The following is a 13,813-nucleotide window of genomic DNA, read 5'->3' as shown; positions in this document are numbered from 1 at the left end:
AAGTGCAAAACCAATATGATGATTGTAAACAAAGGGGAAAAGAAATACGACAGAGAAGGGAAGCCGGTAAGGCAGAGGCTAGAAGAAGGGGGGGTAGAAAGGTTTGTTGGGAAAAGAAAGAAAGGGAAAAGGTGGAGAAAAGCTACAACGTTTTGAAATTAAATGGAAAAAGGAATTTTTATGGATAATGGATAAAGTATAATTTAAAAAAAAAAAGATTTTGCAAGGTACATAAGATGAGATGGTAGTATTGCAATGGTTTAAGAGTTGATAAGAGATTAAAATGTTAAAATGTTTAAAAATGATTGGTTTTAAAACTTAATAATAGGAGAGGTTTAGAATATTGTTTTAATTAAAGAGTTTAATAAAATTATGGTATTGATGTTATTATAAAATTTTTATTATAGTATTTCTTTTTAATATTTGGATTTATTCTCTAATTATGCACTTAATTGTGTTGGATGTATTAGTTAGATAGAATGTACCAAGCAAAATCTGATTGGGTATTAGATATTATTTTAAAGATTAATTTGATTAACTTAGAGGGGAGATAGAAAGGCATCATACTCTGATTAATGATTTCAGGAGAAACTGATTTTTTTTTTTTTCATAAGGGATGAGACAAAGGGATGATAAAAAATGGACAAAAGATACAAATATAATGATTTAAACTAAGATGATTAATTAAGGTAGAATTAAGAAGTGTGAAATATGTGGAGAAGTTAATATAGAAGGCTTAGAATGGTAAATAAAATAAGTAATGATATGTAAGATGAGCATGAATATAATTGAAGTCCATGAAGAGAGAGACACCTGGGTCCAAGTTACTTTCCAAAAAGATATTTTTTTATGTTTTGTGTGTTGTGTGTATATGTCTTTTTGGGGGAGAATTGGTAAAAACTTGTAGAAATATAGAATGAGAATAATGGTAACTAAGTCAGAAAGAAACAGATGAAATAATAATAATGATATTGAATAAGAGTAAAGAGAAGTAAAGAGAAATTGAATAAGAGGTTTTGGTATATTATATGGAAATGGTTTAAAACAGAATCATAATTTATCTGACTTGTTAAATTTACAAGGGAAAAAGGTTTAAACATGTAATGAATAATGATAATTTGTGTGTTTTAAAAATTAATAAAACTTGTTTAAAAAAAAAAAAAGTATTGTTGGAAGGAAGGAAGGAAGGAAGGAAGGAAGGAAGGAAGGAAGGAAGGAAGGAAGGAAGGAAGGAAGGAAGGAAGGAAGGGCTATTGCTCAAGACAGTAGCCCATCCTGTAAAGTATATATCAGAGGTGGTATTCAGCAGGTTCTGACCAGTTCTGGAGAACTGGTAGCGGAAATTTTGAGTAGTTTGGAGAACCAGCAAATACCACCTCTGACTGGCCCCATCCCCATCTATTCCCTGCATTCTGAGTACCAGCTGATCAGCTGGGTCTTTCTTTGTTGTTCTGCACAGGAGAACGGAGCTGGAAAGCAAGTTAGTGATCAGTGGGGAGTGGAAGGGAATGGAGATTTTACAGTATCCTTCCCCTGCCATGCCCACCAAGCCACGCCCACACCAAACTGGTAGTAAAAAATTGTGTGTGTGTGTGTGTGTGTGTGTGTGTGTGTGTGTGTGTGTGTGTGTGTGTATATATATATATATATATATATATATATATATATATATATATATATATATATATATATATATATATATATATATTCTTAAGTTTTTATGGTACTTACATGTATGGCATTCAGCTTTGTTCGGGTATTTTCCCACGTCATTGTAGTTGTGCTTTTAAAGTTGTAGCAACGTTTCGGCAGAATCTCATCTGCCATCATCAGGCTTCTGTATAGTGTTCATCTGTGAGTCAGACTTTTACAGTGGTTTCAGATTTAAATTTGGGGCAGCCTATTGCTGTGCCAGAATGGTTTTTTCTTCATCCTGATTGGTTGGGAGTCTTGGTCTGTGTTTATTGGTCTTGGAGTTTGCTGTGTTCTGCTTGATTGGTGTTTCTAATATCTTCTGTTTTGTGGCTCTTTTTGTATCTTGATTGGCTGGCAACATTGTGTTCCTTTATTGGAGGCCTTTAGTGCAGCTTGGCTCCGGGTAAATGGACGGCTATCATTTATTAGGAAGCTAGGTTTCATCTGGGTGCCTGGTTGGGGTGTGTTTAAGCTGGAGGTATCAGGGGGGATCTGTTTGTGCCCAGGTGCTTGTCTGGCTAGTGGTGTGGAGATTTTTTTGTTTGTAAGTGCAGGCTTCCAAATGATTGACAGTCTGGTGGAATCATCTCTTCTATTCATGCTTTCTGGTCTTTTTTCAATCTCTATGGCTTCTCTGATAATTCTGTGGCTGGGGTTTTCTATAGTGGCTAGGGTTTTGGTGCCATTGAAGTCGATGCTATCACCTGTGGCTTTCATGTGTTGGACTAGTGAGGAAGTGTGTTCCAGCTTTTTGACTGCATTTTTGTGTTCATCCAGGCGGGTACTTATTCTTCTATTGGTCTGTCCAATGTATGTGGCCAGGCATGATGCACAGGGGACTTCGTATATGCCTTGGTTTTCCAGGTCAAGACCAGAAAGCATGAATAGAAGAGATGATTCCACCAGACTGTCAATCATTTGGAAGCCTGCACTTACAAACAAAAAAATCTCCACACCACTAGCCAGACAAGCACCTGGGCACAAACAGATCCCCCCTGATACCTCTAGCTTAAACACACCCTGCCTGACTACCAGCTTTTATTGAGTAAGAAGAGGAAGGAAAGAAGGAAGTTCCATACAGAGTCATAATATATAAGCAGCCCATGTGATAGTATCAAAATGGCAAATAATATTTATAAATAGAAATACCTACAATAAAACATAACTGCTTCACACTGTGATTAAATTTAACTCATAAGGAATGTTATTATACTTGAACCAGACTCATAGACTTAGGGACTTTCATAATTTGCCCTTCAGGTCTCTAGCCCAAAAGTTCTAAATTAAATAATTAATAAATCAATAGTTTTGCTGATAATCTACAAACATACATAAACAAGTCTCAACAAGTTTCAATCTCTATGGCTTCTATGGCTCTATGAAAAAAGACCTGAAAGCATGAATAGAAGAGATTACTCCACCAGACTGTCAATTATCTGGAAGCCTGCACTCACAAACAAAAAAATCTCCACACCACAAGCCAGGCAAACACCTGGGCACAAACAGACCCCCCCACCCTGATACCTCCAGCTCAAACACACTCCAACCAGGCACCCAGATGAAACCCAGCTTCCTAATAAATGATAGCCGCCCGTTTACTCGGAGCCAAGCCGCACTAAAAGCCTTCAATACAAGAAACACAATGTTGCCAGCCAATCAAGACAAAAAAAAGCTACAAAACAGACAGAAGATATTAGAAACACCAATCAAGCAGAACACAGCAAACTCCAAGACCAATAAACACAGACCAAGACTCCCAACCAATCAGGATGAAGAAAAAACCATTCTGGCACAGCAGTAGTCTAGCACCAAGTTTTAAACAGAAACGGCTGTGAAAGTCTGACTCACAGATGAACACAATACAGAAGCCTGATGATGGCAGATGAGATTCTGCCAAAACGTCGCTACAACTTTAAAAGCACAACTATAATGACGTGGGAAAATACCCGAACAAAGCTGAATACCATACATATGTAATATAAGTTGCATTTTTTCTTTAACAACCAACATAATTTGTGGACAGTGTAATGACTGGGTCAATATATTTTTTACACAGTGCTGACAATAATAATACAATTACTTACTTAGAACATTTTTATATGCTTATTATCCTACCTTGGGTTTTTTTTTTTTTTTTTTTTTGTAGCTATGGTAACTCGAAATGAAGTAGACATTTATTGCTCTTAGCCCAACCTTACAGAATGTTGTTTTAACAAAATAGGCCTCTAGAGGGATCCTGCATCGCAAGTATATGTCTATTATCTTGACCACAGGTAGAAGACAGCAATTAAAATAATGTTTCAAAAGCTGCTTTATTTCATCACCTTTGGCTCATAGAAAAGTTACTAAGCCCACATATAAGATCACTACAAATATGACCTTCATGTAGAAAATAAAAATATATGTTGAGTAAAACAGTTTTCTTAAGTGACTAAAAGCTCAGTATTAATGCAATAATCATATATCCCTATTGTAGGTAACTATATCAAGAAATAACTTGTGCCCAGTAACTCAAAACCCAATGCACCTTTGCCACTGTTAGCATCACAAGAACAAAAGAGAAGAGAGCATGGTTAATTGAATCTGAATTGCTCTTGCCAAAATATCTTGATAGTATCTTTAATCTACTGACTTATTAATGAAATAATAATAATTTCTTCCAAAAGAGTATTAATATATTCAGTCATCATTGATAAGTATGCAATGCAAGAATCTAATGTTTTTTGTGTGCATAATTTGGAAATATTTCATAGTCAGCACAAAAGTGCTGTCATCTCTGTATATATTGCATTCAAATATCTAATACAGAGTGAAGGGACCACTTATTTTATTGGACTGCAAATACATTTTCTGTTATTATAAAAAAAAGGAGATAAATGTATTTTGCTTACTAGATTGTTATGTAGAACAATAATTGTCATGTAGAACAAGAATTATGTAGAAAAGAGTAGTATGAACCTTGCTATCTCTTTAGTGGGCAATTTTGGATAGAATAGACACTGTTCTTCTTCATACAATTCTGAGTCCCTTTGTTTTTACTTCAAGGTTGTCTTTTTTCCCCTAAGAATGTATATTTTAGCATCATCCTTTGACTTCATGTCATAATTACTCAATTTGTTGGTTTAATTTTCCCCCCATTTGGAGGCACTGGATTTCCCGTTTATCATTTATTCTGCGGTCCTGTTGTGTGTGCTTTTCCAAATAAGATGTGTTAAGTAGGGGCAACAGAGCAGAAAATATGTTTGTATATATAAAGTTTTTGTTCTTATCACCATGTCATGTGACTGCCTAGAGAAGTTCTATAGTAACTCCAGATATCAAGTCCAGTTACATAGACAAAAAGAGGATTTTTCCATCTGTTACTCTTAAAAGTGTTTGTTTATACTGTATATCACACTTAGAAACAGCCCACCTGCCTCATAGAATGATTCTATGTGGTTTAGATCACATAATCCATTTAAATCCAAAAGAAACAGCAAGGGAGAGGGTGGGGTGGGTGGGGGGAGAGTGTCACCTGGCATAAGAGTTGGATTTCGCTTCTTAAGAAATCAGCTGGGTAAAATAGAACTTATTATGCTGTGCCAAAATAAATTCCAGTATGTTTTGATCCCATCAGTTTCTCATCTTAGGGGATAAATTGCTCAAAACTAACAGCAAGCCTGAGTCAATCAGATTCTACTGTGCTATTCTTTTTACACTTATCTCTATGACATACATAATATAAAAGAACCTATAAATCAATGCTTTGCCAGTGACTTGAATAGAATGTAGATTGCTATCATAAAGTGGTTATTTGCTACCGTAAAGTGGTTATTTGTGCAGTGATGTCTGGTTTTCATAGAAAATATGTATGAAAGCTCCATATAAAGCTACAGCTGTTTTTTTTAAATAATATTCCTCTAAATTCTCCAGTTCATTAGCTCTGCACCAGCTTTTTATTGTGTGAAGAGCTAAGTAGCCCCCTAATATGTACACACACACATACACACACTAATTTATGCAAATTATATTTATAATGTTATAGGCCTAGGACTTGTAAGCAAAAGGCTTAAACTAGGAGGAGCTGTGGGCATGCAGATGAGTCTGTTTCTAATCATTTCCATGCTCCTAAATGTCATGGTAAATACACAAAGTTCTGTGTGGATAGTGTAAATGTTTTGACTTGAAGCATTTACGAAGCAATTTATACAATAGCGTTCTTGAACTTGGAAATGTTTATAGCAGGAGATCCTAAAATTTGTTCCATCTTATCTCCCTTTTAGTGTAACTTTAATGTACATACAGTACAGTACCCTTAAAAACCCAAACACCAAAAATGAACACAAGTGGACAATGAAAACAATGCAATGAAACTTCAGGAAAGGTTCTAACTGTGTGAAGTTAGAAACAAAGTGACACTCAGGCCACAATTTTATACACACACACACACACACACACACACACACACACACACACACACACACTGACCCTTTTCTGGTTTATCCCAACATGCCAGACAAGCAAATAACTTCGTAGCATCTTTTTAAAAAATGTATGAGAATAGGTTCTGATGCTTTTATTTTCCTTTATCATTTATAGATTAAAGAACATCTTGCAAAAGGACAGAGGACGCTGGCTGGTGAAGGAATGTCTCAGGTGACGAAGACTCTTTTGGATTTAACTCAGAGGAAGAATTTTTATGCAGGGGATCTTTTAGTTTCTGTGGAAATTCTCAGAAATGTTACAGATACATTTAAGAGAGCAAGTTACATCCCTGCGTCAGATGGTGTTCAGGTATGTGAAACAATATGAAAAAGACTTCATATATTTTATTATTACTGTTATAAAATTTTATTTATATCCTGCCTATTATTTTTATAAGCAACTTCAAGTGGCAAACATATTAAATACTCATTCTTCCTCCTACTTTCTCCACAACAACCCTGTGAGGGGAGTTGGGCTGCGAGAAAGTGACTGGCCTAAGGTCTCCCAGCCATTTTCCATAATTAGGGCAGGACTAGAACCTCCTAGAGGCTCTAGAATCTCCTGGTTTCTAGCCGTAACTAGACTAAACTGACTTGTCAAAAGGTTTACATGCAGACTGGCTAAGATTCAGTTCCTAACATCTCCAATTAAAAAAAATATATCAAGGAACAGAATGGCTCATAAGATTTTGGAGAACTCTTGTCATCCAGGGTAGATGTTGGCTGAGTTTACTCATCATAATAAATTATACATTATTTTAACACTGTTACTTACTGCTATCATCAACACAAAATGCTCAGTGTTGAACTATGGAAGTACTAACAAGCAATGTTTTTTTTTAAAAAAAATCTCACTGGCTCACTCATGCACCCATTATTTCCCATGATCAGAAATTCCTATGACATGATATGCATAGAACAATGCAATATTGCCCTGTGCCAGTACTATACCTCTGTATGCAAACACTACAATTAAAGGTCACTTCAGTTACAATGATGAAAGCATATTTCAGGATAACGTCTTAAGTTTAAACTGTCGTTTCCTATTAAATATGTCAAAACTTTCTTTGATTTCCAGTTTCAAAAAAGCCATTGTTCATCATTGCTTCTGAATGTATAATCATGTTTTTCATTTGTTCTCTAAATCAGATTAAGAAATCTATTTCAACTACAGTTTCCTCTTAAGATTTGAAAAACAATCATATATTGTTATACACCCATAAAAAAAAAAAAAAAATACTCAGAGGAGTTGAGCTTGGGAGGAAATGACCCAAAATGTATGTCAATGTAAACCATGGTGACATACCGTGTTTCTCCAACAATACGGCCTCCACCAATAGGAAGACCCAGCATGTTTTCTAGGCATAAAATCAAATTAAGCCCCTCCCCCCAAATTTAGGCCTAGTTTAAAACATGCAAAATAGGGGAAGGGTGGGGGACTTGCCATTTGGAGTGCCGTTGAGCTACTACCGCCATTTGGAGTGCCCTTGGAGCTGCTGCCGCCGCTTGGAGCTGCCTCTGCCGCTTGGAGCCGCCGCCGCCATTTGGAGCTGCCTCTGCCATTTGGAGCCGCTGCCGCCGCCGTTTGGAGCTGCCTCTGCCGTTTGGAGCTGCTGCCGCCGTTTGGAGCCACCGCCGCCACTCCAAACACGGCGGCAGCTCCAAACATGGAAGCGGCAGCTCCAAACGTGACGGTGGCACTCCAACGGCGGCGGCGGCTCCAACGGCAGAGGCAGCTCAAACACGGAAGCAGAGCCACCGCCGCCTTTGAGCTGCCGCCGTCGTTTGGAGTGCCGCCGTCACGTTTGGAGCTGCCGCCGTGTTTGGAGTGGCGGTGGTGCTTCAAACAGCGGTAGTGCTCCAAATGCGGAAGCGGCAGCTCCAAACGTGACGGCGGCACTCAAACAGCGGCGGCAGCTCCAAACGGCGGCGGTGGCTCCGCTTCCGTGTTTGGAGCTGCCTCTGCCATTTGGAGCCGCCGCCGCCGTTTGGAGTGCCGCCATCACGTTTGGAGCTGCCGCTTCCGTGTTTGGAGTGGCGGTGGTGCTTCAAACAGCGGTAGTGCTCCAAACGCGAAGCGGCAGCTTCAAACGGCGGCGGCGGCTCCAAACGGCAGAGGCAGCTCCAACGGCAGAGGCAGCTCCAAACGGCGGCAGCAGCTCCAACGGCACTCCAAACGGCAGCGGAATGGGCAGAAGGGAAAGCAACAGAGGCAGGTGCCAAAGGTCTTGGGTCTGCAGCAAAGGTGTTTGGTGGGAGTAGGGAGCTCTCTGCGCTTCGCCATGATCGCCCCTTAGGAGCGGCTGGTGGCGAGGCTGCTCGCGGGCGCTCTAGATGAGGATGAAAGGGGGAAATTAAGTTACCCCCTGAAAAGACGGCCTAGCCGTTTTTCGGGCTCAAAAAAAATAAGGCCCGGCCTTATTATGTGAGAAACACGGTAGTTGGAATATAAGTACATAATGGTGGCCTGATGATGACGCTGTGAGGGTATCATCTTGCCATCAAAATGCTTCCAAAATTGCTTTATGTGCTGCAGATTGGAACCCAGATTCTTTTTATCATTATGTTTGAACCCCCTGTTCAGATTTCTTATTTTTGTTGTCACAAAATTACTACATTTGCAGAAGTGCAATCCTGTTTTTCATATTAATGAAATCATTATGTTCTAAATACTCCGCCTGCTGCCAGCATTTTAGACATTGTTCACATATGTTACAGTGAAAAAAATAGTTACTACATTTTAACTATAGCAGTACAGCTTTGCAACTGTTATTTCTTTCAAACTTGGGAGGTGTCATATAATCATGGCAGGGACGGGGTTTGCATTAGAATGTGAAACTTGTAGTAGTGTAGCACTATTCCACACCTGAGTACTATGACCTTTTAGAATTAAAACTAAATCTAAATTGCTATAAAAATTATGTATGTAGAAGATATTGTATAGTATATCAAATCTAAGCCTTGTCTAGCTTGTCTAAGCTATTGTCAACAGTATTGCAATATAAAAAAATTTTCACCGAAGAAGCTGAAAAGGCTGAAGGAAGTTATTAAGCATGACTCAGCTGACCAATGTCATGAAATACAACAGCAAAACATATAGACTTGACAATCTATATAAAACAGTGATCATATTTCACGGTTGTTTGAATAGGGACATACAAAATAATTATGTAATGCACATCGTTTCTGTAATCAGTACCGGGAATGCACCAGTATGCACCAATGGCAAATTCTCAGATTTCTTCTCTTAATATCCCAGGTAAACTGACTATGGGTCTAGAATAGTCTACTAAAAGGAGGCTTGGTTTTGGATACTTGTCCTACCAAATGTTGTTCACTTTTGATGACAGAGTCATATAACAAGCTAAAGCCACCAATGTTGGAGATTAAAAAACACATTAGCCATAAATAGTTTCCAAACTTCTATAACCATTCAGATGAGTTTTTGTTATATCCAGTAAATATATTAATAAAGCATTTCAAAGTGATCAGATTTTCCTCGATGTTCGTTGAATTCTAATTTTCTCAAATGACCTCAGGCTTAGAATTGTTATTGAATATTGCTACATTTCTATGCACAAAGAATATGGGCATCTGTTTAGTAGACAAATATTTTATTCTAAGAATTAATCATGCAACTGTTCGCATATCTGGCTTTGTGAGCAAGGAATGGAACATTTCTGGTTGGTTAATTGGTTTGTTGCAAAATGCTAATTAAAATCATTTTTTCTTAAAACATTCCCTTGCTACAGCATACCAATATAAAAATAACAGCTGCAATGCTTCCTCTGGAACCTATAAACCTATAGTGCTTTGCTTTGCTTAGCCTCTGTCTGGTCAATATTTCAAAGTGCTAAGAGTATTTGTGCAATGCTCAGTATTAGTACTGTAGTGATAAATTTTAATATGCAGCAGTTCATTATAGCAGTCCTCTATCTCCTTAGCTCATCATTGTAAGGATAATAAAAAATGCAAGCAACTCTGTTAATAGCTTCTTGATCCTTAGATATCAGATTCTTATCAGGACATTGACAGCTTTATCAGTGCATTTTTTCAATTATGTTCATGCCATTTACTGCTGAGTTTATGGAATTTGGGTATTTATGCTTTGGTTTTATCTTATGTTGAATATAGCACTCTATTATTTGTCTAATAAGTCCTGAAAAGTGTGTAGAAACTTCAAATGATTAAAAAGTTGGCAGGTAAACTTCTCAGTATATTCCAGAATAACTAGCTGTCCATGCATGATAATCTGTACTAACTGCCATCTTCTCACAGGTTTAATTTGAGGTGTTGAGCAGAATGTTTAAGCCTTGAATATCTTAAGGTCTGACTGTTTCTTGTTGCAAACTTGGGACAGACAGTAAGATCAGGAAGAGAGGCTCTTCTGAACTCTGATTACACTCCAAATTACAGAGACCCATTCATTTGCAAGACCATCTTTTGAAGAAAGTGGTCCTTATTGTGGAACACACTTATTTATTGTATTAAGAAAAAATTATATGTGGTGTCCTTGGTGCCCATTGAGCTTAGTTGTTTTCTTGCACATCTTTCATTACCCAGCTAGGTAACATCATCAATGTAATAATACATCTGCAAAAAACAACCAAGCTCAGAGAGCAGTAATGACCCCATCATTCAATCTTGTGCTACTAATATTCTTTTCTATTGATGAAATATATATGGCCACCCAACTTATGGTGACTCCAGGTAGTAAAACTCCAAATGCAAAACCCAATAAATCCTTAACCCCCTGGCAACAATTTTGTATCGCTCTGTGCTTCTACTCTCTCTGTCTTTAGCCAAGGGACATTTTTTCCAACAGTTTTATTTGTTAATAATTTTAACTCTGGCTTTCATCTTTGATTTCTATTTTATATTCTAATTATTGTTAGGGGTCTTGAGTATTCAGTGTGGATGAAAAGTGTGACAAAATCACATGAAAACACAGTGAAATAAATGAGCATCCCTAAATGCAACACAGCCTGGAATTCAATGGATTAGGATCAGCCAAAATAATAAGTGTTGAAATGTTGCTGATTCATTTTTGTAATCTGCTATCCTACAGAGCACTATAACTACTGGTGCTCTCTGATACTACAATTTTGGAATTGTAGTACAGGAGAACTTTGTGCTGTTGCTTGCGCATTTAGGTGAAATATATTTCCTAATTAGTAACTTTGACTAAATCACTTTAATTACTAATTGATTGTTATATGGAATAGCAAATTGCCCTTGAATAAACTTGTACTAGGATTTATTCAACAAAATTACACCTAAAATTGGAATATGTCTGTCATTTTATTTTATTTTATTTTGCATTCTGGGCAAGGCAGAACATAAAGTACATTAAAATTAAATCCTGGCAGAAAACCTAGATGATTTATTGGTAACTAATTTTTATCACAACATTCATGTGTTTGTTTGTCTGTTTTTTAAGTGTGTATCCTTTTGAAAATGAAATTATAAAATATCATTCATAAATTGTTTTGTGACAAATAGTATAATGGTACTTAAACTGTAATTCAGCATGGCCTTTTATGTATATGTAAGAAAATTTGAAAATCCAGCATATACCAATATGCAAACTGGGAACTCTAATATGGTGGAAACAGCTTGTATTAAAAGTGCTCAAAGTGCTCCTATCATGCAGCCCAGATAATAGATATATAAAAAGAGCAATAATAATTCAGACAATTCCATTTATTAGAATTGCCGGTGAAACACTGAAATCATTTTTATAATAGGAAATTGAGCTAACTGGGTTTAAAAAATACAAAAGAATACAGACAATTTTTTGCGCCTGATACTTAGGCTTTAACTCTACTTACCAGAAAAAAAATAGATCTGCATTATCATTACCCCAGATCTACTTTCATTCATATTCTATCCGGTTTCATTTCTCTTTGAAGATTAAAATGTGGGCCTTGCATCAAACAACTTGAGGTTAGTTTTATCAGCGGGGCTATATAATGCAATTGGGCATGAATGCACATTCCATCAGAATTAAATGACAGGGCGCATATTTGGTTAAGCATCCACAGACATAAAAGGGAAAGGTTTTCCCCATGAAAAAAATAATTTCAGAGAAAGTGACTATCTGATTTTTACTCCTTCCATTTTTTCAATTAACAATAAAAGAAAGTCTATTACATAGCTGTGAAATTGACCTAGTTTTCATTTTCCAAAATAATATATTCAGCCCCTACTTTAGATCTGTAATCAAAAGATGGGTACTTTGATCAATGTTTTTTCTGAAGACACAATGAATTGTATGGCTTTGGCTTTGGCTTGGCTTTGAAGTTACACCATCAAAATATAAAATGAGATTACTCCTTTTTATTCACAAATATATGTGGATTTCCAAGAATTACTCATTGCTTCCAAGTTATTTACAAAGCACTCAAATATAGAATTTTGCCCGGTGTTGATGTGAAGTTAAATCTCCCAAATTTGATTCAGTATTACCCAAGATTTCTCAAATATAATATCTAGATTTTGGGTCAACCAATTGGCAAGTTCCTTTAACATCCTAGGATACAGTCCACTTAGCCCTAGAGATTTGAACCCATTAAAATCATTAGGTATTTCCTACCATGTTCTATGAAGCTTGAGTGGGATCCTACCACTTGAACTAGTTCTTCACAACCATCTACTAGAACGTATATCATTTTCACAAGGGAAAAAAAATGAGTCAGAATAGTAGCTTAGCCTTCTCCTTGATGTGTTTCCTTTGCTATATGTCTATGGAGATTCCCAGTCATCCAGATCATGATTGTCCCAAAGGTGTTTTTTTTTCCCCAAAAGGCAACTGGGCTTTCTTGTTTTTCTATGAAGATGTTTTGTTGAGGTAATTCCTCATTAGGAGAATGAGTGCACACAGGGAGACGTAGTGAGAGTAGTGAGGAATAACACACAACTAGCACACAGATGCACTGTATAGTAAAATGTAGGTTTTTACTTCCAGTAAACGGTTAAGCAAAGTCCAACAAGCAGTCCAAGTCATACACAGTTAAAGCAGTCAGTTTTTCAGTCCAGGGATAATCCAAAATCAAAGTCCAATATCAAAAACAGTTCAGTAGTAGACTCACATCAATCCAAGAATAACGATGATCAGCAACAGTCAAAAGGGAAATATTCAGGAAACAGTGAACAACAGAACATCGACCAACTAGCAACTATAAACAACAGGACTAAACAACCCAGGTTTCTGGCTCCTTCTTATGGCCGTTTGAGGAACCACACCCAATTACAATTTTAGCATTCCCTTAAAGAGACAGTATTGAATGTCTATCCTGGTTTATATATTTCCAACCCAACTGTTAGGTGACTATTAATTCCTAACACGTTTCACTTGTCATCCAAGAAGCTTCTTAAGAGCTGAAGAAATTTCTTGGATGAGAAGCGAAATGTTTAAAAAAAAAACCAAGAAAAAAGCACCTTTGGGTTTCCTTTGCTATCTTCACAGAGTAGCTGGTGTTCTCATTTTCTTTCTTTTATTTTTACTCTGTAGTATTTGATGAACCCCTTTTGATGTTTTCAGCATCCTTTGCTCATCTCAGTTCACTGTGAGTGTTTGCTTTCTCGATTTCATCTCTAAAAATCTGCTACTTGTATGAACTCATCCTTGGTTATTTGTTCCTCTGTCTACCCCA

The 13,813-nt window shown here is 37.0% G+C and overlaps 1 protein-coding gene across 3 annotated transcripts in view; it reads left to right on the top strand.

Moving 5' to 3' along the window:
• The window catches only part of ADGRB3 (adhesion G protein-coupled receptor B3), a 529,081-nt gene that overhangs the window by 228,925 nt on the left and 286,343 nt on the right, over nt 1–13,813 (top strand). For all 3 annotated transcript variants that reach the window (XM_087945171.1, XM_087945164.1, XM_026665231.2), the window contains one exon: nt 6,274–6,468. In XM_087945171.1, the coding sequence (XP_087801297.1) occupies nt 6,274–6,468 (195 nt within the window). The remainder of the gene's footprint in view (nt 1–6,273; nt 6,469–13,813) is intronic.

Source organism: Notechis scutatus, chromosome 1 (assembly GCF_049901735.1).
Source record: "Notechis scutatus isolate UNSWTSFEM ecotype Mainland chromosome 1, rNotScu1.2, whole genome shotgun sequence".
Classification (NCBI taxonomy): Eukaryota; Metazoa; Chordata; class Lepidosauria; order Squamata; family Elapidae; genus Notechis; species Notechis scutatus.
The sequence above is the reverse complement of the archived record's forward strand: the minus strand, read 5'-3'. Positions and strand labels throughout refer to the sequence as shown.